The following is a 26,087-nucleotide window of genomic DNA, read 5'->3' as shown; positions in this document are numbered from 1 at the left end:
TGGAGGAGGAAATAAGAAAACCCAATTTTAAAAAAAAAAATAGAGAAACTGCAAAAATGGCTACATAAAGAGACAAATGAAAATAAGAGAGTGAATTAATCAGAGGCAGATCCAGAGATACATCTAGATAAGAGAGAGCTGGTCCCAGATCCATCATTCATTATAGCTCTCTCCCCTCCCAAATGTTTCAAAACCCCCCCGGGGGGGAATCAATTGCTCACTTTCTGCAAGCAGCTGAAAACTCTAAACTGAAAGAAGGTAAGAAAAAAAAAGAGAAGATCAGCACCTCATCTAAAATTCTTTTCCATTTGTCTTTTCATACTACGTTCCTCAGATTCATATTACGATGGGACATGGGACCTCATCCAGACATAATGGGTGAAGTTTGTTGGAGGGTTGGAAAGGAACAATGGATATCATCTTCAGATTCTAAATGAGACAATTCAATTTTGAAAGCAAAACATTGAGAAACAAACTGATTTCTCGGGGGGCAACTCAACAGCTTGATTTTTGTCTCTTTTTTTTTTTCAGGATATATTTGCTACTAGATTTTTTTTTTTTTTTTTTTTTTTTTCGAGAACAGATTTTGCCTTGGTAACAAATACTAGCAACACGGCACCCAATAGACGAGAACAAGCATCAAACAACTTTCTCAAAAACCTGAAGATTCCAACGTTCTCCAACCCCATATTACCCATATTAGCATTATTTGAACCAAGACATTTGATAAATTAACGGGTCATAAACTTTTGATATTCTACAGGGTGGCCGCGCAGCCCTCAGGTAAACAATGGTTCAGCTAGCTTTCATCTAATTTACAGGCGAATCAGTTGGGGTCGAAGAAAAGGTGATTGAAAACACGGATGTCTGATGCCCATCCCCTGCATCCTTGGGAATGTTTGGAAGCTTCAAACCTGCCAAACTGGGACGCCTATTAGCAGGTTAACTTATTGGAGGTCAGCATCTGAATTTTGAAATGGTTGCTGCATCAATTCAGAACCATCTTCATCCTGGGATTGTATTTGTATATCCTGCAAGGAGAAAACCCAATGACGCACAAAATGCAACAATTTACGCATTGAACTTCGCGTTTAATTGTTGGCTTTTCATGATAGATATTAGATAACAAACAGTTGCAGTACAGATGACCAGATAAGTTCTGCTTCTTAGGGCGATTAAAATTGTTCGTTTGTTAAAAAATCTTTTCATATCTATTCTGAAAGAGGCTTGTTTTATGATAAGACTAGAAATGTGTGTAGCCGACACCCATATGAGATTGAGGCTTGGTAGAGTTAGTTCACATTATTCCATGATAATACAGGATTCTTGACCACGGAAACAAAAGGTAGGAACATCCTATAGACAATGCTTAGAAAACAATTCGCTGCAGTTAAAAAAATCACAAGGAGCAAATACCTGTGTATTTACTAGATGATGTGTTGGCTGATCTTGGGCAATTGGGTAGGCTTGTGGTTGAGACATTCGGTAGTAGGGCTCTTTGAGATCAAGTTTGCAGGATGACGTCTGAAGTATTCCTCCTTGATCAGCACCAGGTCCCCACATTTTAGCTATTCAATTTACGACTAATCAGATCATTACTGAAACACAGTGACAATAAATGCAACACACAAATACTAACTTGACATTGTCAGGTAAATAGTATAACTCTGAGCACTGTGTGCAATCAGGTGAAGTCGGCCTGTAATTTCTTGTCCTGGCATAACATAAAGAGGCTGTGAGAGGACACAACGCAGTTGATACCAGTGGGTTGTAGGTGCACCAGGAGCCGTGCTCAGCCACCTTTGTACAGTGCTGTAGAGAATGAATTCACAGAGATAAGAACATCTGAATATTAAATGAAATCCACAATAAATTATCGAACAGTCGGTAGTGGACGCAAACACAAACATTGATGATCGTGATCAAGTGATTACCTGCCATTAAACAATACATCAAACCAGCATGCTAACCCATGAATTCTAGCACCCACAGAGGCTATGAATTTCAAGGGGACATCAATTTCATACAACTCCTCTTCCTGCACAATGAAGTAGAAAAAAGTATGGCGAATAACTGGTGAACATCAAATACATCAGATTTTGCTTCATAAATAATCACATTTAATATGGATATTACACAGTATGCATAATCGATAATCAAATAAGACAAAATTGTATGGAATAATAACACAGGAGACACGTATTGCATTGACCAAACAATCACGTAAAGTTTCCAGAACAAGATCTTTTATGTATATCCTTAAATAGAATAGATAAGCTACCATCCTATACAGCACGTTGAAATCCATTAAACACCATCTGTTTCAGAGACAGAATTGATGAACTGCATTCTGTGGCCCTTAGCTTTGATCTCTTCCATTTGAACAAGGGACAGCAAGCATTCAATTTAACTGCACCAAGTTATCCTTGAGCCCATTTAATACATGGTTCCCAATTCAGGATCCTTTTTGCTGGCAACTATCTTCTGATAAACTAATTGAAAGAACCCTATCTGGAAGAGCCTGCCTTTACCCATCCTAATTATTTGATCCAGTCCTATGGTTTTCAAGACCCATTAGATTGAATTACAAACGTTGCTCCCAAAGATCTTGAGCATTAATATGCCTCTTGAAGACCTTTATTCTTCAAGGACCCCGAACTTTAGCCTCTCACCTACCCAGCCAAATTCCACCCCCCAATCTCCAACATTTGAGATAATCACAGACCAACCACAACTCTGTTGCACTAAATCTCACCATCCCTATTGCATTTCAATTAAATTAAACAACTATCCCAAAGAACTGAAAATAGAGTGGTCGAATGTCTTTCAACCAGCTTGAGTATTACATTCATCTTCCAAGATAGTCTTTTTATTTTTTTTTTCTTTTTGCATAAAAGGAACCTTATAATAATACAGAACCCTAGAAATATAGAAATGATTACATTGCTCCCTTTTGTGGTTATAGCTCCTCTAAATTCTCAGTGGTCATGATTTCAACGGGAGGTCACAAGAAATATTGCACGATAACTTGTAGAAACTTCCAGAAATTAGTTTGTCACAACCCTAAGGGCAAGTATTTTGTTAGAAAGATATAGCCACTTGTATTAACAGTTAGCTGGGTGGTTAATTGGTTAAAAGGTTGGGTAGCTAACTGTACAACAGATTACTTCCTTTTGGTTATGATGGTTATGATTCGGTTAGAAGGCAGGCACTATATAAAGCCTGCGGGTATGAGGATGTTGATTTGTTGAGAAATAACAGGAAGTTCTTTCCCTCCAATTCTCTCTCTCTCTCTTATCTCTAGTCATGTTCCCAATAACTAAGGGGCGATACATTCTCGGGTAGAAAGAATGGGGAGCAGAAAGGTCATTCTTCTAGAAGAAAGTTAGATAATTGCAATATTTTGAAATCTGTAACTTTGAAAAGTGGCGGCCCTTTTGGCGCCAAAAGCTAGCTACAATCAGTATATAATTACCGGTGGCATTCAGTGTAAAAGAAAGAAAATAAATTAATCAAAAACTTAAGATTTCCCTCTCTCTCTCTCTCTCGGATTTCTCTCCTATCTTTCTGTCTTCCCTCTCCCTCTGAAATTCTTCTCATTTCCTTCTAATTTCTTAACCAGATTCTCATCAATTCAGTGAGAACTACCTGTTAGATTCAAGGATCCAACATTTTGGTATCAGAGCAAGTCCTAGGCTGGCAATCTCACAAGAATATTCCCTTCCAATGGCAGAAGGCACCAGAATGAAGTAAATGGAGTTGCAACTACAGCAGGTGGCTGCAACGATGGCAGAACTGCAGAATCGGATGGGATCCATGGAGGAAGCCATAGAATCAAGGGTGGAAAAGAAACTGGACAGTGCAGTTGAAAGGTTGAAGAACGATATTAAAAGTCAATTGAGGGAACAAAATAACCAAATGCGGGAACAAATGCAGTAGTTCATGCTAATGTTTGCAAGACAAAACCAAGTAAGTCTCTCTCCTGAATTCCCTCCTAGGGAGAGATCGGAACCAATATTAACCGGAAGTGGGGCGGTTCACAGGCCTACTGGGACTTCTGAAACTGAAGAAGAACCAGCTGGCAGGGAAACTTTCGAAGGAAGAAGACAAGGGGTACAAACTGCCTAATTCCAGCCGTATATGCCCCTACCTAAAATGGAAATCCCAGTATATGATGAACAAAAACCAGGTTGTGGGCAAGAAGGTGCGAGAGAATGTTTAGTGTGTACAACATTTCGGAACAGCAGTGGGTCACATTGGCCTCTGCTTACTGTAATGACATAGGAGACATCTGGTTTCAAGGTTGGATTTGGGATAGGGACGGCTGTCAATGGACAGAATTTGCAGAAAACCTATGCGAAAGATTCAAAGACAGAGGTTTGATGGATGTTGTTGAAGAATTTAACAAGCTAAAACAGGAAGACTCGGTGCCGGTGTATCAGTCAAAGTTTGAGGAATTAAAATCACTTATGCTTAACCTTAACCCTCATCTAATTGAAGCACACTTTGTCCCAAGCTTCATCAGCGGCTTGAGCAAAGAGCCGAGGGCCACGGTCAAAATGTTGAGGCCAAGAACTGTAAAGGAAGCAGCAGAAAATGCTAGGTTACAGGAATGACAGTCAAGGCTTTAATAAAGAAACGACGACAGCAAGAAAAAAGGACAACTTCAGGGGCCTTCCAGCAAAGGAACAAGGGATATGGCAAGGAGGAAATCAAATTCAGCCTGGAGTCAAAGGGGTTGACAGCAACATTCACTAATAATCCAGCTCAAGCACAAGGAGGTAGGACTATGGAACAAAGGACGCAGGCAGGGCAGTGTTTCCGTTGTGGAGACAAATACACTCCTAGGCATCAATGCATAAAGCAACTACTTTGGCTAGACGGAGAAGAAGAGGAAGAGGAGTCAATGGTTAACCCTGCACCCAGATAAAAACACATGGGAATACTAGCAGAACCTGCCCCAAGAGTTTCCACAAGCGACCCAATTTCTCAACATTTCTTGAGGAAGGAAGTTAGTTGCAATATTTTGAAAGCTGTAACCTTGAAAAATGACGGCCCTTTTGGCGCCAAATACTAGCTACAATCAGTATATAATTACTAATTGCATTCAGTGTAAAAGAAAGAAAAGAAATTAATCAAAAACTTCTTATTTCCCTCTCAATCTCTCTTCACCCTTTCTCTGGGATTTCCCTCCTATTTTTCTGTCTTCCCTCCCCCTCTGAAATTCCTTTTAATTTCTTAACCGAATCCTCACCAATTCAGTGAGAACTTCTTGTTAGATTCAAGGATCTGACATCTCTCTCCCTTTTCTCTCTCTTCTCTCACTATTTGCTTCTAATCGAGAACCAAAATACCAAAATTGTCCAACCCCAATTTCGGGGCTTGACATTTGTGGTATCAAAGCCAAGACATTTCCAGCTATGGGGTAGTCGGTGGGAATCCATCGCAGAGATCGGCAATCGCTATTGATAGCAATTCTGACACGTTCAATGTGGGAATTGCGATACGACCGATCACCGGTTGCAAGTCGTGATTATTGGATAGTGGTGGATGGCGAAGGGCACCAGGATGAAGCAATTGGAGGTCAGGATGGAAGCTTTAGACTAGGGAAGATATGGCGGTTGTAAGAGAGACTTTACGCGGTGAGACGGAGAAGAACAAGGAGACCATGGAGCAATATGGTACTTAATAGCATGCAATATGGTTAGAGACTTAACAACATGCTGTCCTCATTGGCCCAATTCCAGTTGTCCCCGAATTTTCCTCCACGGACTAATACTGACCCAATTCTACCACACCAGGGTAGCCTCCCTAGATCCAAAGGAATTCACAATACAGAGGGCCAACTAACTGTGGAACTGGAAGTTAAGGTAAGGAGTTCCCCCCCCATACTAGTAACCACACACCTATGCCGCGATAAAAAATTCCAATGTTTGATGGGGTGAAACCAAGGTGGTGGATCTGATGTTGCGAAAGGTACTTTCAATTCTATCGGGTGTCTGAAGAGCAGAGGGTAAACTTGGTCGCGACCTACTTGAATGATACGATTGATTCTTGGTATCAATGTTAGAACTAAGATGAGGGAAATGATGTGAATTGGGTGGAGTTTGCAGAAGGGTTAAGTGAATGATTTGGAGAGAGAAGCATGACTGATGTAATTAAGGAGTTTAGCACATTAAAACAAGAAGGATCGGTGGTGGAGTATCAAGCGAAATTTGAGGAGTTAAAGGTCCATAGTATGTATTGTGCAACCAAGGTTAATGGAACAATAATTGGCATCTAGCTTTATTAGTGGATTGAGGGAGGAATTAAAATTGATAATGAAGATGATGATGCCCACATTAGCGAGGCAGATGGCTGAAGAGGCACGATTATAGGAACTGACGTTGGAGGCCATTTTTAAGAAGCACAACCCTTGTATAGGCCAAGCCTTCTGGTTGTACAACAGGCAGGAGGAAACTATAGGCCTATATGCTCACAGGACCTAATCAGGCATAGCATCTAAATCCTAACCCAACAACATTGCCCCTAAGATCAATACTATGGAACAAAGGAGACAATTAGGGTTATGTTATAGATGTGGGGATAAATATAATCCCAGGCACCAATGTAAGAGACAATTGTTGAACATGGAAGGGTTTGATGAGGAAGAAGAAGCTATGGAGGAAGAAGGCATTCTAGAGGAAGTCCAGGGGGAGGAAGGAGGAGAAATCTCCTTCCATGCCTTAAAAGGGAGTCCAATGGGTTAAATTATTAAGGTGAAGGGCCAAGCTAGGAAAAGGAGACTGATGGAACTGATTAATAGTGGGAGCACCCATAGCTTCCTTAGCGAGGCCATTGCTACAAGTCCACGGTGTCAACTAATAGCTACCACCCCTTTATCGATGACCGTAGCAAATGAGAGCAAAATATACAACCACTACAAGTGTATGGGTTTCAAATGGGTAATGCAAGGGTAGGAGTTTACGGAAGATTTGAGGATCCTTGAATTGGGTGATTGTGGTTCTCGGGGTAGATTGGATGAGAACTATAAGTCCTTTGACATTTGACCTTTGACTTCAATAAGCTAGAAGTCATAGTGGAGATTTGAGGGTAGAAAACTGACGTTCATTGGCAACCTTGAGTGGGGGGAATGTAAGATGATAGATGGAAGTTACATAAAATGATGTTGAAGAAGGGCGAGCAAATAACACACTTATATTTTATACAAGCTATGGGTGGGGAAGAAGGAGGAGTATTGGAGGAGGAACATCGACCTACTACTAATTCTACTACTTTCCAGCTTCCCACTAAGGTACAATTTTTAGATGACTTGAGCTTACTTTTGATTGAATTTAAGGTCTTGTTCGAAGAGCCAAATTCTTTACCACTTCAACGACTCCTAGATCATTCCATACACCTCAAGCCCAATTTAGCTCCTGTTAACATAAGAGCTTACAAATATTCATCGATACAAGAAACATAAATTGAAAAACAAGTCAAGTCCATGATGAGTGCGGCCATAATTCAACCTAGCCAAAGCTCTTATGCATCTCCAGTCCTTCTTGTCAAAAAGACAGATGGAACATAGAGATTTTGTATTGATTATCGGCAACTCAACTCTAACACCATCAAAAATAAGTTTGACATACCCCTAATTCAAGACCTACTTGATGAATTGTTTGGTGACAAAATCTTCTCTAAATTGGATCTTAGGTTCAATTACCACCAAATTCGCATGAAACCCTATGATATTCCAAAAACAACCTTTAGGATCCACCAAGGGTTATATAAATTTGCTGTCATTGTCATGACCCAAGGATCCAGAGAGGGGCAATAGGGTAATAGGCCTATAATAGTTGTTAGAGAATATTTCAGCAATTAGTTAGAAACACATGGGTGTATTGTGCATGCTCTTAGGAGCCAGATATGCCTATATAAGGTTACTGTAAACGGATGAGATGCTCATGCTTGAATTGATTGAATGAATTCTTAATTCTCTCTCTCTACAATTCTCTCCCAATCTCCCTCTTGTTTCTTCTGCACTCTTCCTCATTTCTCTCTACATTCTTTCCACTATTTCTGTCCAATTTCCCTCTCCAATCGTTTTATTCTTGGTTCTATTCCATCAAATCCTTCCAATTGCCAATCCAATTCTAGGCTAAACCCTAGGTGCATAGCAAATTGGCATCAGAGAAGTTTGTTCCTTAGCGGTTCTCTCTGTTAAGAAATTACGATGGTTCTTGGTCTTGACTTAAACTATTCCGGTTGTACAATGTTCAACCAGGAATTCTGACTAGCAGACTTCGAATGAGCAAGTGATTCTCGGACTGAAATCTTTGAGATGCGAAGCAAAGGTAACTGCAAAGCACAGTAGGCAATGGTTGGGTGAGATGAGAGCGAGCAAGCAAGTTCGATGACCAGCTTGAATTTTGAAGGCGAACTCAGAGGTGAGCCGATCGTTCCTCGGTTGAAACTTAGGCAATCATTAGCTTGAGACAAAATTCTGAGTGAATGAATTGAACTCCAACCTGATCGGAAGCATCAATTGATTGAGTTGGGAAGGAGACTGACTGAGGAAAGCAAGTGAAGGCGAAACTAACCTAGGCAACTTCAACGGTGATTCTGAAGCGACTGGGTTTGGGGCGCTGAGTTGGTGATCCTCGACCACGAGAGGCAACAAAGAGTCGATGATGATCTTTGGTTCGACAATGGTCCTCAATAGTGATTCTTGACGGTGATAGATCTAATCATTGACGGTGATTCTTGGTTTGACTGGAAGGCAACAAAGGGATGATGGTCCACGATCACTGAATTGCGATTGAGGCGAGTCAACTTGAAGGAATTAGGGACATATCAATCTTGTTGAAACCATCAAAATTCACGGAACAATCTCCTAAATCAGGCTCGAAATTTGAAAGTGAGTACTAGAAACTGGTGTAGCAAGTGATTTGTGAGGCGCTATTCGAGTCAACTCCATTGAGAATTGCAACAAAGCAGTCCGCGGCCTTTAACTTCTCCTACTCCAATTGTTTGAGGTCTCAGATCGAAGGCGGAAGCAGACCTAATGCCTAGTCGTTCATTTTGCTGGGGATTGAAAATCGTTGATCCATAATGAACCAGTTATTGAGCGATAGCTGATTCGTATTGACTGGCTACAGTGATTCCCAGAGATCGGCTTGGGAATGGAAATTGTTGAGTTACGATTGCTTTCAGTCCTAATCGGCGATCAATTGCAGATCAAGGGAGACTAATTGAGTCGTAGTAGGAGTTTCAAGAGTTGCAGATCGAACGGGTAACTCAATACAAATCAGAGTGAGGCAACTTCTGGGAGACTGAACTAAGCCGATTAAATCTTTGTCCATTGAATTGGATTTCGACGAATTTAGGTAGAGTCGCTTAAATTCCAAAGCAACTTAAAGTAGCACCGGAGACGGAAGATTTTCGGAAATTGACTCAAATGCCTAGGGTGATAGACGACTATCGTAGTGCTAAGGATTAGAGTTTGAGAGGTAGACTTCGTCGTCAAGCTAGCTAGGTGAATTCCGATCTGTTTAGGCTATTACTGACCAACATGGTTAATTTCCACATGATAGACCAGCCCTCAGATCGGATGTGTGAATTTGGGAGGCGAAGCAGGGTGGAAAGAAGTTTCTTGGCCTATGGCTGGTTCCGCTCGTGAAAGTTTTGCCAAGACAGCCAATATAGACATGAGGCCATGGGAGACTCAATTGTAGCAAAAGAATGTTGCATTTTCAGTGGGGTGTCCTGCTCATGAAGCCAGGGGAGGCAATGCACACATGAGGCAATTAGAGCCTCAATGGCAGAAGGAGAAGGCTGCATTTTCGGTTGGCAACAACAGGAATCATGAACAGTTTAGTTAGAAGAATCAAGCAGGGGAAAAGTTAGATAATGAGTCTAACCAAATTGACAAAAAAACAAACAGCGTGATACACGGAATGTGCAAGGAATTCGGACGTATGTTATATGAACAGTTACAGGAGTTTGTGATGATACTTACTAAGAAGTATCACTATAGCTTTCCCACTGAATTCTTCAAGATTATCGCTAAAGTCTTAACAAAGAGGAATTCCTTAAAATGAAGCATGCGAAGGAGAAGTCAAGAAGGCAAAAAATGAATTCACTGCCTACCTCCAATATGGAGTGGAAGAAGTATACCGGTTTCGACAGAATTATTAAGGACGATGACTACAACATTAAAGAGGATATTGGTGGTGAAATGCATTATCCAAAGAGAATCTATAAGGATCAGGTGGATAAGGCAGTAGTAGAGGGAGATTCTAACAAACACAAGAGAAAGGGAGTTGTTGAATTGTTTGTAGGGAATAAGGAGGTTCTAACTGAAAATCTAGTCAATATTAAGAAAGAAAGTGTTGGAACTGAAGAAAACTTGTCAAGGGTAACACAAGATCTCGAAGAAGAAAGGAGATTGGATAAAGAGATCCGTGCAGACCACATTTTGCAAGAGCAGGAAATTGAAAATTTGGTTGAGGATCAGTCTACATCAGATTGGAGATGAGAATTGCTCTGAGGTTGGCTTTCATGCCTATAATAGTTCGAATAGGGGGATGGTTTCCTCAGATAATCTGGCTACAAATCATATTGGGATGGAAACCATGTTTCAGCCATTGAGGAACCTGCACATCCCTTCCTATGCAATCAGTATGATCGTACAGGAAGGGAAATTGTCGAGAGGGACACTGGGACACAATTGGAGGAGAAAATTGTGAAGGATAAATCTAAGGTGTATAGTAGCGAGCAGGACACAACTGGGAAGAATAAGAGGAAGACAACACCAGCAGGAGGAAGTCTTGCTGATCCTAAATGGTGTCACCATGTTGCTGTCATTTTTGAAGATGATAAGAGGAGGGGAACATATGTGGTAACTCGTCGGATGGGTGAATTTCAGAATGAACATCATTTGAAGGCTTTAGGGTTGCAGGTTTTAGCTGCTACCTACGACATGTAGCAACTAAATTCATTGAAAGCACTTGATGTGGACATATTGACAGGTTTTAGCATCATAGTGGATCCTCAGACTATGTGTACCAACAATCTTAATTTGGTAACTATTGCAAACCCAGGGAAAATGGTCTGTTACTCCTTGGAGGTAGATGCAACCTTGACTACAATGATCATCATTTTTGTTCCAATTGATGAGAACCTAAGAACAAAGAAGAAGCAGCCTAGAAGGAGAATGAAAGAAAAGAGAATAAACCAGATAGAGAAGGCTGGAATTGGATGAAGGGCCATGACTACTTGCTGCATGTTCTTGGGGATAAGAACTCTCTCAAAGAGGGAGGAATTGTCATAACCCAAGGATTCATAGAGGGGCAATAGGGTAATAGGCCTATAATAGTTGTTAGAGGATATTTTAGCAATTAGTTAGAAGCATATGGGTGTGTCGTGCATGTTGTTAAGAGCCAAATATGCCTATATAAGGCTACTGTTAACAAATGGGATGCTCATGCTTGAATTGATTGAATGAATTCTTAATTCTCTCTCTCTACAATTCTCTCCCAATCTCCTTCTCATTTCTTTTGCACTCTCCCTCATTTCTCTCTACATTCTTTCCCCCATTTCTGTCCAATTTCCATCTCCAATTGTTCTGTTCTTGGTTCTATTCTATCGGATCCTTTCAATTGCCAATCCAATCCTAGGCTAAACCCTAGGTACATGACAGTCATGCCCTTTGAACTTACCAATGCCCCGATTACTTTTCAAGCATTGATGAACCAAATCTTTAATCCCTACTTGAGGAAGTTCATACATGTTTTTTTTTATGACATCCTCATTTACTGTCCCAACTTTGAACAACTCTTATCACACCTTCGAACTACTTTTGAGATTCTTAAATCGCACCAATTGTATGTCAAGCTCTCTAAATGTACCTTCCTTGAGGAAGAAATAGAGTATTTGGGTCATATAATTTATGGTGAGGGTGTTAGGACTGATTCCAAGAAAGTGGCAGCAATGGTAGAGTGGCCTAAGCCCATTACAGTAAAGGAATTGAAGGGTTTTTTGGGGCTAACAGAGTATTGCTGGAAATTCATTCAGTATTATGGTATGATCAATAAACCCCTAACAGAGTTACTCAAGAAGGATAGTTTCCAGTGGAACCCTAGAGCTGAGACGACCTTTTTAGCTTTGAAGAAAGCCATGACTCAAGCCCCTGTCTTGGCATTACCAGGCTTCTTCAAGCCTTTTATAGTGCAAACAGACGCATGTGACAGTGGGATAAGGGCTATACTTATGCAAGAGGGTAGGCCATTGACGTATATTAGCCAAGCCTTATCCCAAAAACATCTGGGGCTAAGTGTGTATAACAAGGAACTGCTGGTTGTGTTGGGGGTAGTGGAAAACTGACAGCACTATTTGGAAGGGAGTCCTTTTGTAATTAAAGCGAATCATGAGAGCTTGTAGTTCTTATCACAATAGAGGTTGCATACTCAATTATAGCAAAAAGGGGGTTTCCAAATTAATGGGATTGTACTACACTATCCAATACTAGAGGGGTCAGGAGAATATTATAGCAGATGCACTGTCAAGGAGGGAAGAAAAAGGTGACTGTCGGGCCATTACAACTATGGTTCTAGATTGGGTTAAGGAGTTGGCGAGAGTTATGATCTGGGTGGCTGAAGGATCTTGTAGCCCAATTAACTATGCAGCCTTCGAGAACTTCTGGTTACACACTTTCAAATGGATTGGTACAGTTTAAGGGAAGATTAGTGGTGGGAGATGACAAACCCTTAAAGGAAAGGATCTTAAAGGCACTTCATTGCTCACCATTAGAGGGTCATTCTGGTGTATGGGCTACATATCACAAGGTGAAGCAACTATTTTTTTGGCTGGAACAAATGATTGTCCTTAGCATAGTGGTGGTAAAATTCTAGCTACCATAGTGCTATTAAGAGGAGTCCTTTTAAGACAATGTTTGGGTATAAACCTTCACTATTGCCTGCCATTTTTTATTCCCCCCTCCTACCATGACTTCCGTGGGGCACTACTTACAACAGAGGCAACAAATGTTGACAGTTCTTAGGTGAGAATTGGCCACAACCCAAAATCGTATGAAGCAGGTAGCAGATAAAAAGAGGAGTGATAGATCATTCAATGTCGGGGAAAAGGTCTACCTTAAGGTCAAAAGGTTTTTACAACAACCCTATACATCAATTCCGGCTGCTAAACTTAGTCCCAAATACTTTGGGCCAAATTCCATCGTGGCTAAGGTGGGCAAAGTTGCTTATAAGTTGCAGCTTCCAGAGGGAGTGAGCACCCATCCCGTATAATGTTTACATGCATTATACAATAATTGTAATTTTCTTTTTTGTTTTCTGTTATAAGATTTTGTCCTTAGCTAATAGGCTATTTTTGTATTGCACATGGGTGCATGTGGGAGGCTGTAGACTATATATAAGCCTCAGTTGAGGATGAGAGGTTACGCTTGAATTGTCTGAATGCAACTCTGATTCCCTCTCTACAATTCTCTCCATTCTCCCTCTCGTTTCCCTTTACTGTTCTCCCTCATTTCTCTCTACATTCTTTCCCCCATTTTTGTCCATGTTTTCCCTCTCCAATGTTATGTTCTTGATTCTATTCCATCAGATCCTTTTGATTCTCAATCCAATCCTAGGCTAAACCCTAGGTACATGACAAATGGTATCAGAGAATCGTTCCTCGACCGTTTTCGTTGCAAATTAAGGTCCGTTGGATGTTGATGGATGTTGTTTGAGGCAGTTGATTCACAAAATCAGAAGGTGATTTCGAAAACCGACAGCAACAAGTTAGGTTGTAATCTTGGGAGATAAACCAAGCAATTCCGACCTGCACAGTGATTGGGTGAGAAGGAAGCGCCGGCTGGGGCGATCGTGAGTCCCCATGGTTGCAACTTCGAGTCTAGCGAATTCTAGAGTTCCGACAATTCTAATTAATTCCAGTAAGTGATTCCGATGATTTTCAACTAAGGATCTGGAAGTTTTTTTTTATTAGTGCGTAAGATCCAGATTGTGAAGGCGTGCAATTGAGGCTAGTCCAGATTCTTGAGCGATTGATGATCAACGGCAATTGTGATCATAGGCGGACAATTAGCCGATTTGGAGTGTTGGACGATGATTGGGTGAAGCGGATAGTGATTAGAGTTGGTATCAGGACTTAGCGGAATTGAAGACAACACAAGTCAGGAGAATGTCGACAGTGATATCGAGTTGAATTTGAAGTCAAATGAAAGTGGCACAGTAGGTATTGGATTGGAAACGGGGCGACTATGAAGGTGGAAGTGTGAATCGCTTTGAGATTAGGTTGTCGACTTTGAAGGTGAAACAAAGCGACTATTGAAGGTGGAACAACAAGGTGATTTAATGTTGTTTTCTGAGTTACGGTAGTCGGTCAAGAAGGCGAAGCGAGTGTAGGAGACTTTTGCCACAAGCGAGCCAGAAGGCATAATCGGATCTGTTGCCTAGCTGTTCATTATGCTTGAGAATTGAAGATCGCTAATTGTGGTGAGGTGATTGCTTGTCCTGGGCGATTGTTGTGAAGCAGAAGAGCAGGTTGATTGTGGCTATTTTTCGAGGTTGTGCAGTGTGGGTCAGCAAACCGAAGCACAACATTCCAACAAGTCTAGGTGGTCTCAGTTGTTGAAATTGAGATCGATCATAATCGAAAGGGAGAAGCAACTCTAGGGTCGGAAGTTGCCATTGGTTTTGTCAAAAATTTCAAACAACAACTAATCTCACAGATCCGGCGAAATTCCTTATCAAATATTGAATTGTGTTGAGGCGATTCTAATTTAGAGCAGAATAGCTTACAGAAGGGGGGATTCATCATGTATAGAACTCCTGCTACTTGGACTTCGAAGTATATTGTGTGAAAAATCGACCATAGAGAGTAGTGCACACATGAGACCATTGGAGTCTCAATTGCAGCAGAAGAATTGTTAAGAGTGTTGTCTCAAGTAAATCTAGCATATTGGCAGTTAGGATGCATCAGAATTTGGGGTTATAGATAGGCAATTTTTTCCCGCTTGTAATTAGAATTAAGTTTGGGGGTAAAACCGAAAATGTCTATACCGGTTATAAGTTCCTAGTAATTAATGCCCTATTTTTCTATAAATAGGACAAGAGTCTAGGCTTAGGCAATGCATAATTCATTCTCACGAGAAAGTCGAAAGAGGAAAGGCTATGTGTAATAGAATAGTCTTTGTAATCTTGGAAAGGCTTGTAATCGTAAGGGAAAGAGACTCTATTGTGATCCTTCTTTCTGAATCAAAGGCGGCTGCTCTCGAGAGGCTTTAGAGGCTGGATGTAGGGTTGTCCTAAGGGGCAATCTGAACCAGGATAAACGACTTGTGCTCTTCTGTGGTTTGGTTTATTTTTCTGTCATTTACATTCTGTTTCTTTCATTTTGATTTCATCTTTATTGTCGTTCAAAATCTGTGAGTGTGTGTGCTTGGTGAGGTAGTGATTTTCAACTAAGAAATCTAATTCTAAGTGCTCCTAAGTTAACAAGAATGCTACAATTTTAGTAAGATGTCCTGGTTGTGAGACCATAGGGTGTGCATACATGAAATAGATGAGGTTGCCATTGCAACAAAAGAATGTTGCATTCTCAGTTGGAGGTAGACATCATGAGAAGTTTGGCCAAGAGCCTCATGCATGGGAAAAGAAGTTTGAGAATAAAATCAGCCACTTGGACAAGGAAACAAGAAGTGTGGTACATGATACGAGCAAGGAATTCGACCGTATGATACATAAACAATTGTAGGAGTTTGCGATGATACTAACTAAGAAGTATCATTACAGTTTTCCCGCTGAATTCTTTGATGATTATTGCAAGAGTTTTAACAAAGATAAATTCCTAAAAATGGAGTAGCCAGAGAAGAAGTGCAACATCAGGAAATGATATTAAAGGTGAATGACATTATCCAAAGGAAATCTGTAATGAACAGATTGATAGGGCAATAAAGGCAAAGGGGCAATCTGATATTGTTGAAAGAGAAGTTCATATAGAGGGAAATTCCAACAAACACAAGGAAGGAGGAGTTGCTAAATTATTTGCATGTAATCAGGAGATTCCGACTGAAATTTCAGCCAATATTAAGGAAGTTGCCGCTATAAATGAAGTGAACAAGTCAATGGAAACTCAAGATTTTGAAAATGAAAGAAGATTGGATGAGGAGATTGGGGTTGCCCACACTTTACAAGAACAAGAAGCTGATGATCCCGATGATGCACAGCCTAATCTAGTTGTAAATCATGTTAGGGAAGAAGGTCGAGATGGAGGCCAGGTGTCAGTCATTGAGAAATCGTTGGTTGGAATTGAAGTTGTAACAACTCCTAATGTTAATGCTCATAGACAACCTTGGTATGAGTATTCAAGGCAAGTCTACAATCCTCCATTGTTGCATTTCGAGGTGGTGGTTGATATTTTTGCAACAGCGTATGGCTATGGGTTGAATGAGGATACAATAACAACAACTATGGTTGTAGATCTGCTCTCTTACTTGTATTGGACGGTAATGAAGTACTAACGAAAGTCACGAACATGGATAATCCTTCCATTGGACTCCAATGTTCAGCTACTAGCTATGTCAATCCAGAAGTGTCTGATCATGTCCATAGATTGAAGACCAAGCTTGATTGGATAGCTATTATCGGGGGTGGTTGTATTGGGCTTGAACTCAATAAAGTCTTCCCTAATGAAATTCTGGGCCAAATTATACCTGAGATTGATCTTGGAAACCTAAGAACGAAGAAGAAGAGGCCTCAAAGGAGAAAGAAAGAAAAGGGAATAAAACAAACAGAGAAGGCTGGTATTGGATAAGAGTAGTGGCTAGTTGCTACAAGTTCTTGGGAACAAGAACTCTCTCAAGGAGAGAGGAATTGTCATGACCCCAAGGATAGATTAGTAAATATAATAGTAGGAGTTTACATGCATTATACAATAATTGTAATTTCATTTTCTTGTTTTCTATTATAAGGTTTTGTCCTTAGCTAATAGGCAATTAGGCTATTTTTGTATTGCTCATGGGTGCATGTGGGAGGCTGTAGGCTATATATAAGTCTCAACTAAGGATGAGAGGTTATGCTTGAATTGTTTGAATGAAACTCTAATTCTCTCTCTACAATTCTCTTCATTCTCCCTCTCTTTTCTCTCTACTGCTCTCCCTCATTTCTCTCTACATTCTTTCCCCCATTTTTTTGTCCATTTTTTTCCTCTCCAATGTTCTGTTCTTGATTCTATTCCATCAAATCCTTTTGATTGTCAATCCAATCCTAGGCTAAACCCTAGGTACATGACACCCATGGCGGAAGAATTGGAGGAAGTGGTATAGCCTCGTGCCATTGTGGAGAAACGAGTCGTGTACCAAGGATCATTACCCCTAACCCAAGTTCTGGTGCAATGGTCCCATCTACATCCTGATCACACCACTTGAGAGTATCTTCTTGATTTGCTGAAGCAATTTCCAAGGGCTGTCGACCTACTCTAATCCTTGAGGACAAGAATTGTTTGAAGGGGAGGGGATTGTCATGACCCTAAGGACAAAAAAGTATTTTGTTAGAAAGATATAGCCACTTGTATTAACAATTAGCTGGGTGGTTAATTGGTTACAAGGTTGGGTAGCTAACTGTACAACAGATTACTTCCTTTTAGTTATGATGGTTATGATTCGGTTAGAAGGCAGGCGCTATATGAGGCCTGCTCTTTCTCTCTTATCTCTCTCCCTTTTCTCTCTCCTCTCACTTTCTGTTTCTAATCAAGAACCACAATACCAGAATTGTCCAACCCCAATTCCAGGACTTGACATAGTTCTACCATGCAAAGGGCACAAAGGAACATAATTTTCCTCACCACAAACATTCTGCTAGAAGGATAGGTTCAAACTTCTAGAATGGAAAACACTGAAAGTTACTCATAAGATTCTTTTTTTTAATTTTCTGGTTGATAAGGCTGGTAGTATCAACACAATAAAGCTTTAATTTTGATCTTCAGTAAACCAAAATAAAATAACTTACCCAACAAATGCATCCATTGACATTAATAACCAGTTGGAGATCTAAATATTCCATATTTAACACAAGACATGAAAGCAGACATTTGCAGAAGGTTAAACAGGCAGTTCTTCAAGATGCATGTTTTGATCAATTTCTCATACTCTACATGCAGGGAATGGCCCCTAAACAATCCTTTTAAAAATATCAGACAACCCATGGGGTATAACTAAGATTAAGATACTAACTAGTTCAAACAATATATCAATGTATTCATGGAGACATGAGAAGTGAAACTTATGGCAAAATGAAAGACATTCATCTGAAAAATTAATTCAGGAATGTGCCAAAGGTTAAGGAGAAGTGGTTGGCAAGCAAATATTTTTGTTGAGATAGTAATACCTTTATAGAGTTAAAGTTTAGCATATGAGATATTGCAGGAGCCACCAATACCCTGGGATCAAAAGCATCAACTACAGGCTGCATAGAAAGTGAAGGAGATTAATAAGCATGTAGGAAAGATATGTGTAACTATGGAAACCATAAAGAAACAATTACAGTCCATAAAACATGACAACAGGAGTGTACACTTGCACATAGAAAGTGCATTTTTTCCTGTGAGTTTCAAGAACCTTCAAACGCTGCTTTCCTGTCAACACATCTACAATTTTTGGGGTTGAGATTGTCCTAATTTGAGTCTGAAAACTGGACCCCAGCTCTTTCCTATTAATGATTTGTAACATCAGAAATTTAGCAAAATTTAACGATGTATTTTTTCTAGTTACAATTTTCATCATCAACTGAAATCCCTGAAAAGGGTTATCTTCAGTCTGGACTATGGATTACATCATGGAAAAGGGCATACTCAACTAATTTCAGAATCAGTACCAATATATGGTTTTCAGATCATCTGGATTCAAAGTCATCAGCCAAACTTCCACTGTTTGGTAGGACCTCTTACAATGTGCTTGCCGATGCAGTGTAAAATACCTACATCTTACATGAAATTTAATTTCTGCAAACAAATTTCAAGTTTCAAATTACTACACTTTAAACAATCACAATGAGCAACAACAAACAAGACATCTAGCTTTAAAAAACATCTCATAGCAGCTCTTTTTCCCCCTTTTCTGATACATAAGAATTTCTAACAGCAGCTCTTTAATCATGAAGATGCCAATTTCCATATCATAATTTAAAAAGGATTTATGAACTTGCCACTTCACTAAAATAAACTCTAACCATCAACAACAAATTACCAAAGGAAAAAGGTGAGAATCAGTTATAAGCATATAACCTTTTCCAGAGTTCCAGCATTCAAACATGATAAAAACAATCAGGAATAGCTAAAAAAAGATTATAACCTAAAAAGTGAACAGAAACAACAAACAAGATGCAGTATAATTGCCTTGCAGGCATTCGAAGCCAGACATAAGAAGAGATCCCCAAAACAAGAAGAATTACAATGCAAGTCTAGGCATTAAAAGCTTAGAATAAGAAAAAAGTCAAAAGCTGTCTTGACATTTTTACATATTTGTGGCATATTCAAGCAGGACAGACCTGGGAAAAGTACCCTTGGAAAGCAGTCCCATGTAAGGGAGTTAAATCAACCCCATAATAATTTTGTTGCTGCCAAAAAAGGGCCTGCAGGTGCAATAAGGAATTAGACACCCTTCATGACCCACTTCGTTTAACAATAATAATAATAATAATAATAATAAAACAGAAGACATTGACACTGCTATCATTTTCTGTCCCCTAGCTGCTTATTTAGCACTAGAGTAATAGTGACACAATGAATTCATGGTTTTTGATTCATGACTTTGTCCAATATAATGCCATGTTACCATACAGTTTAATAGGACCATGCTACTTGTACATCAAGGGCTACACCTTGGGCTACACATGTGCGCAAATGACTAAAAACCCCTTGCGCCTTACTGCCTTGGATGAGGGGTATTTTTGTCATTTTAACTATATTGTGTAGCCCAAGGCTTACAAATAGCATTTTCCTTGATAGAAATAGGTGATACTGATTCAAGCATTATTTAACGAATAATGCTATTGGTACACCTTTGTGTACACCTTGGGCTACACAAAAGTGTACCAATGACAAAAATATCCCTCATGAGACGCATAGAGGCGCAGGGTATTTTGGTCATAATACCCCTTGTGTAGCGCAAGATGTACAAAAATGATGTACATGTAGCATGATTCTTATTTAACATGATGGACGTAAAATATCCACTTAGATTTGAAAAAGGATATTGGATTCTTAGATGACGAGAAATAGTCAAAAGGATCATTTAAAATCAAAGGAGAGACAAATTTATTGGGTCACTCCCGGCCTTCCTTCATGCACAATGAACATGATAGTAATAAACCTTACATATGCTGCAAAATCATCAATCAACATACCTTATTTGCAATTTCAATGTACAAATATTCATCGCAAAATGGTGCCATGTGTATTCTGCAAGAAAACTCAACTGTAGACTTCAGAATCCAAAAAACGGAAAGTAACAAAGCATATTAATTCCAGTTATATGACTAAACACACCAAGAGCAATCAACTTTAGACTCCAGAATCCAAAAAATGGAAAATAACAAATTATATTAGTTTTGGTTATATGATCAGACACACAAACAGAATAAGAAGCAACCATTGAGAGCACATAAAATAAGACACAATCACAATCACCTTCCAATTGTAGGGAACATTTTTCCATTGGGTTGAAGGAACCGGTCCCTTGCAATTACATAGGTCTCCAGCATTCTTTCATTGACCAGTAAAGTCCCTGCAAAAAGTAACTAGATTTGGATTTGTACATAATAAACAATGAATGAGGTCCCATCATTAGCAATAGTGTAGATTGTTTCTTTACACCAAAGGTTTTCAAAATGAAAAAGAATGGAACTCATGGAATAAAGAAAGAAAGAAAATGACCAGCACAAAAGATAACTAACACCATATTGGGATTGAACCGTGGGAGAGGGACAACCAAAGGAAGTACAAGTTATAAAGTGAAGAGACAGAAAGGGAAGGGATTTATAATTTTTCTTCGTTTGGTTGGGCACGGCGAAGTGAAGGAAACATTTCATTCCTCTTGTTTACTTAGAAAAAATTATGAGAGACAATGAAAGAGTTAAGGTATATGGGTAAATTTTAAACACAAATTTGCAATTATCTTGTAAACATAATTGACATATGAAAAATATTAAAATACAAAACACTTTACTTTCCACCCGTTTCCCCCCAAAATTAAGAAAAGGGCAAAAGTTTAAAATGGTTGCTCCACTAACTTCTCCTTTCCTCCTAAAAGATTTATCCAAACACCTTATTCATTCCAAAATGGCCTTTTAACAATTTGGAGCTCACTTTACAATCTATAATAAGAGCAAATTCAAAGAAAACGTTCAAAGCCAGTGCCAAGAATACATGTTTGTAAATAACTGTGGAATAAATAAAGACAATAAATGTAAAACTGAAAAAATAAAAAATAAATAAACGAAAGTAATTCAGACATTAGCAAGCATATCTTACCATTCATGTAACTCAAAGCACTACTTAAAGATTGATAATTGTGACAACATTTGCCAACTCAAACCAACATTCTAAGACAATCAACATTGCAAATAATCATTATGAAAATTTTCACCAGATAAAAAAACAAAATAGCAAACCTTAATCCCATTAGGTGGGGTCAGCTACATGAATTCTAGCTAACCAATCATTTGACCAGATATTCAACAATAAGGTAAATGGGAAATCATTCTCAAGTAACAAGCAACACCACCACAGTAATTTCTGCTTAAAAATAAGCATGCATATCCACCATTTGATATAACATAACAGGGAGTACAATAATCAACTTGGATGCCCAAAGCATGAATGACGTGTTTACCCATTGGCTCAGAAATCAGAATGTCTGCTTTCTCTGGTAATTCAACATCTTCAATTTTACCCTTGACTACCTACAATGTAAAAGGAAAACATCAGAAAACAGTGAGAAACACACACTGGCAGTAGAACCATTTATATTGAAATTTAACGTGGAACAAAATCTCACTGTAATTCTTTGACCCAGTGAAGGGTTCCCAGCAATAAGTTTGCGAGCATATTCTGCCATTTCAGATGCTTCCACAGCATAAACATGTTTAGCACCAGCCTGACATGCATATGTATGCATATATAAAAAGGAGCAACATAAAGCGAGAGAGAAGGTAAGTTGCTAATGTGACCGGGAAAAAACAAAGAGCCAAGACAACCTGTGCTGCAAATAATGACAGAATGCCACTACCAGCGCCAACATCCACAACCACACGACCAACAAAGTCTGCACGGTTCTCAATTACTGCAGCATAATAGGTTCCTGAAAAATGCATTCTTATTATTCATTCATGCAGAGGTGCAGAAATGGATTTTTCTAGAATTTTTTAGGAGTACCAAAAAGCTCGTTAAGATATGAAGCATTTTACCAGCTCAATCACATATGGCTTCTTGGTTACAAACCCAGAACACCTGAAACAATATAAGAAGAAAAAGAAAAAGATTGGTAATACCTGTCCTCACATAATCCTGTAGCATATTTTGCTGATGTAGCAACTGCCCATAGTAATGGAAATACATTTTGGCAGAAGATGCCTCTATCTTATCATCAAACTTGCTCTTACAAGCTGACAATGTTCCATTAGGTAAAGATAATCCTGGAAGGAAATATAAGAAATAATTAGGCTCTTTCAAACCACAGTTTGGAACTGCTTTTGATCAAACCTTATGGGATGCTCTTGTCTGACATGTTCAATATTCCTTTGATAAGTAATCCCATATAGTTAAAATAATGGTTCCAACACACAATTGAAATCCATACTTGTAAAGACAGAGGTTGCAATGTGCAAAACAATAATAATAAATAAGTACAAATATACGAGCCAAATTTATCAATAGCTACAAATTCAGGTTTTCATGAAATGAGGAGCTTCTAAAATATTTATCAAAAACATACGATTTCATGAATTTAAAATAAAATTAGCTTGAGCTTTCATGTTTTTATACCAGTTTCTACTGGGATTTTAGTTATCATCCTTTATGGAACTAACAACTAAGCCCAGTAGAAATTAGAATCTATTTAGATGTCGGGTAATAATCAAAATGCAAGCATGATTACTCATCAAAAAGAAAACCAATGTATGATTGCTTAAAAATATATATATTCATCCAATTATCTTTTTGGGTATAATCTAGTTAATCTATTCTTCTTTTAAGTTAAAGATTCACTCAAGAAAAAATATTTAAAACGCTAAAACACAATTCTGCAAAATTCCACAACAACAAAGCCCAAAAAAGACAACTCTCCTTGTTTCTTTCTTTTTTAAAAAATACAAAGAAAACAATTACTCAGAAGGAGCTGAGACAGTATATTATTTTATACTCAAATGTAAATAAAAGAACAGCCAATATCTAATCCAACTTCTAATGAGTTAATATTACTTTGCAAACCTTTTCTCCTTCATGACACAACCCAAGGGTTTAGAATGGGATTTTGGGGGATTTGAAGAAGGAAGGACAGAATGGAGGGAGAAAACAGAACAGGTAGAGGGAGAAATTGAGAAGGGAAGGGGAAGGGTCAGACGAACAGAGAGAGAGAAAGATAAGAGCAAAGAGGAAAACAGAATGGTTCATTCAATCAATTCATAGCCCTTATTCTGGTTCATTCAATCAATTCATAGCCCTTATTCTCTAACCTACAGCCTATTTATAGGCTGTTTACACACATTCAGTTATCAACCAACTAACAATTAACAACTCCAATACACACTACACCTAAGGGAAATTGCAACTAATGCCCTTGGGGTCATGACAATTCCCCCCTCTTTGAGAGAGTTATGTCAAGACCCTAGGGTGTCCTAGGGTTTGAATAGGAATTTAGAAGAAGAAGAATAGAATTAGAGTGAGAGACAAAATAGATTAAGGGAAAAAGAGAGAACGAGAGAGACAGCAATGAGAGAAAGGTAAGAGTTTATTATCCTTCAATGATACCTTCTCACAGTAGCTGGTCTCTTTATATAGAGCCTATATCAATATAACAACCTAACTAACTAACCTCTTAACACCAGCTAACCAACTAAGGTCTACTATCGACCCTTTACGGATTTGCCCCTAGGGTCGTGACAATCCCCACCCCTTCAAACAATTCTTATCCCCAAGAATTGACAGGTGCGGACCCCATTCTTCATCCAATTCCAGCCTTCATAATCTGAATTCTTCTTCGCCTTTTCTTGTTCTTTTCTCTTACTCACCTTGGCCTCTTTTTCTTCCTCCTTCTTGGCTTTATTTGATGAATGAGAGAGGAAACAACATCTTATTGTTCAGCAGGTTTTTCAAACTCGTTTGAAGTACTGCCTTCATTTCCTTCTACCAAAATCAGCACCAACTCCTTTGCCTCTTCAACGGCTATGAAATCTCCAACAATATCATTTGTTGTGATCTTTTCCTTTCCCGCATTCGCAACATCTTCTACTTCCTCATCTTCCCTGAAGATCTCCTCAATAGGATTATCTTTTACTTCCTGAATTTTCTGTTCCATTGTGGGCAATTCATTAACTTCTTGTTGTAAACTGAGGGTAGCCATAGAATTACCTTTGTCTTGCTGGCTGCTCTTAAGAAAACTTTTAAGTGGCAGCCCGTGCTTTCTGCAAATGGCTTCCAGGGCTAATTCTTGCAGCCTCGCCTTCTCCACCGCTTGTTCTGCCGTCATAGGACATAAAGTATTCACCATAAGCCTCAGCGTAACATTAAGACCATTAGTGAATCTTGATACAAAATAAGACTCATTCAAGGTTGGAAGGGAATGGAGTGCCCATACTTTCAATTTCTCAAACTTGACCCAATACTCCATAACCAAGTCCTCGTGTTTCAACTTGTTGAACTCCTTATTGTAACTCTCGTCTCCAACCTGATCCTTCTTGGTAAACTTAATCAAAAATTCATCAAACTTACTAGATTGACCTTTCAATTTGTTTGTCAATACTACCCCAAGTATTTGTAATTCTTGTATCCATCTTCTTGGTTCAATTCCTTGCAATTTCGCTTCTGTAACAACTTCTAAGGGTCCCCACAAAAACCGGAATTGGTTCCTGTAACCTAGTCCTCCTTCTTAGCGGCCTCAAGTTCCATCCACGTCTTCAACCCTCTGACAGAAAATAACAACAGCCATACTTCAATTTTACACCCAAGAACGTCCAACTTCCCTTATCACTCGCTCTGCTGCAACTTCAAATTCAAGCCGTCGTTCGCAGAACTTCGTCTTTCAATTCAGACAAAAAATCTTCGTAGTCACAGCCTTCCATTCTGCGTTGCGGATTCCATATCACCCCAATCCTACGTCCATTGTTGTTAAAATCACGAGTCAACTCGTACAATTTTACAAGTTTACGAATCAACTCGCTTGTAGGATCGAGTTTTATAGAATCGGACCCGAGTTTACTAAGTTTAGTCTTGCCCACAATTTTGACGTTAGAAATAAAAATATTTTCGTCCCCAACCAACATATATATATATACAATCATTGTCAATCTCCTATTTTGGTTCTTCTACAAAACCTAAATGACGTTATGCCTGTGTGTTTGCTACATTCACTTGTTGTGTCTTTCTGCAAACTCTAATCGTTGTCGATCTTTTTTTGGCCTTTCTTCTTCGTTCATTCACCTTGAAAGTTCGAAAAATCAAACCCAACCCAGGTATGTGAGTGAGTTGTGAGTGTTTTGCTAAGTCCGGTAATCAAATGTCGTGTGTGCGCTGTGTTGAGCTCTATGTTACATCCAATTGATATGCTGAGTGAGTATGTTGTGCAGTACTTATGTGTGTACATTCCCATTTATGATGTTGTTATCTACAAGTACAAGTAAGTGCAAATTCAAAGAATTAATCTTAAATATGTCACAATCAGATCATGGGTGGGTTTAATTTTATATTAAGATTGATGATTAGCAAGAAACAAATATACCTCTTCGATATTGGTAACTTAATTAGTGTAATGATATAATGTAGAAGTTTAACAATATTTGTTGTCTTTATTACTTAGTATTTTTAGTTATTTT

General features: G+C 39.0%; 1 protein-coding gene across 1 annotated transcript in view; it reads right to left on the bottom strand.

Annotated features, from left to right (window-relative positions):
* Window positions 1-625: 625 nt before the first annotated feature.
* Window positions 626-26,087, bottom strand: part of LOC127799369 (probable histone-arginine methyltransferase 1.3) — a 40,882-nt gene continuing 15,420 nt past the window's right edge. The window contains exons 4-15 of the mRNA XM_052333352.1: window positions 22,551-22,694; window positions 22,257-22,360; window positions 22,058-22,156; window positions 21,893-21,962; window positions 20,689-20,785; window positions 20,406-20,460; window positions 19,548-19,631; window positions 18,390-18,467; window positions 1,935-2,038; window positions 1,640-1,812; window positions 1,417-1,568; window positions 626-1,031 (exon numbers count right to left, since the gene is read on the bottom strand). Coding sequence (XP_052189312.1) covers window positions 948-1,031; window positions 1,417-1,568; window positions 1,640-1,812; window positions 1,935-2,038; window positions 18,390-18,467; window positions 19,548-19,631; window positions 20,406-20,460; window positions 20,689-20,785; window positions 21,893-21,962; window positions 22,058-22,156; window positions 22,257-22,360; window positions 22,551-22,694 — 1,244 coding nt within the window. The 3' untranslated portion in view covers window positions 626-947. The remainder of the gene's footprint in view (window positions 1,032-1,416; window positions 1,569-1,639; window positions 1,813-1,934; window positions 2,039-18,389; window positions 18,468-19,547; window positions 19,632-20,405; window positions 20,461-20,688; window positions 20,786-21,892; window positions 21,963-22,057; window positions 22,157-22,256; window positions 22,361-22,550; window positions 22,695-26,087) is intronic.

This window comes from Diospyros lotus, chromosome 4 (genome assembly GCF_014633365.1).
Source record: "Diospyros lotus cultivar Yz01 chromosome 4, ASM1463336v1, whole genome shotgun sequence".
Classification (NCBI taxonomy): Eukaryota; Viridiplantae; Streptophyta; class Magnoliopsida; order Ericales; family Ebenaceae; genus Diospyros; species Diospyros lotus.
Note: the sequence above shows the minus strand (reverse complement) of the source record. Positions and strands in the feature narration are given on the sequence as shown.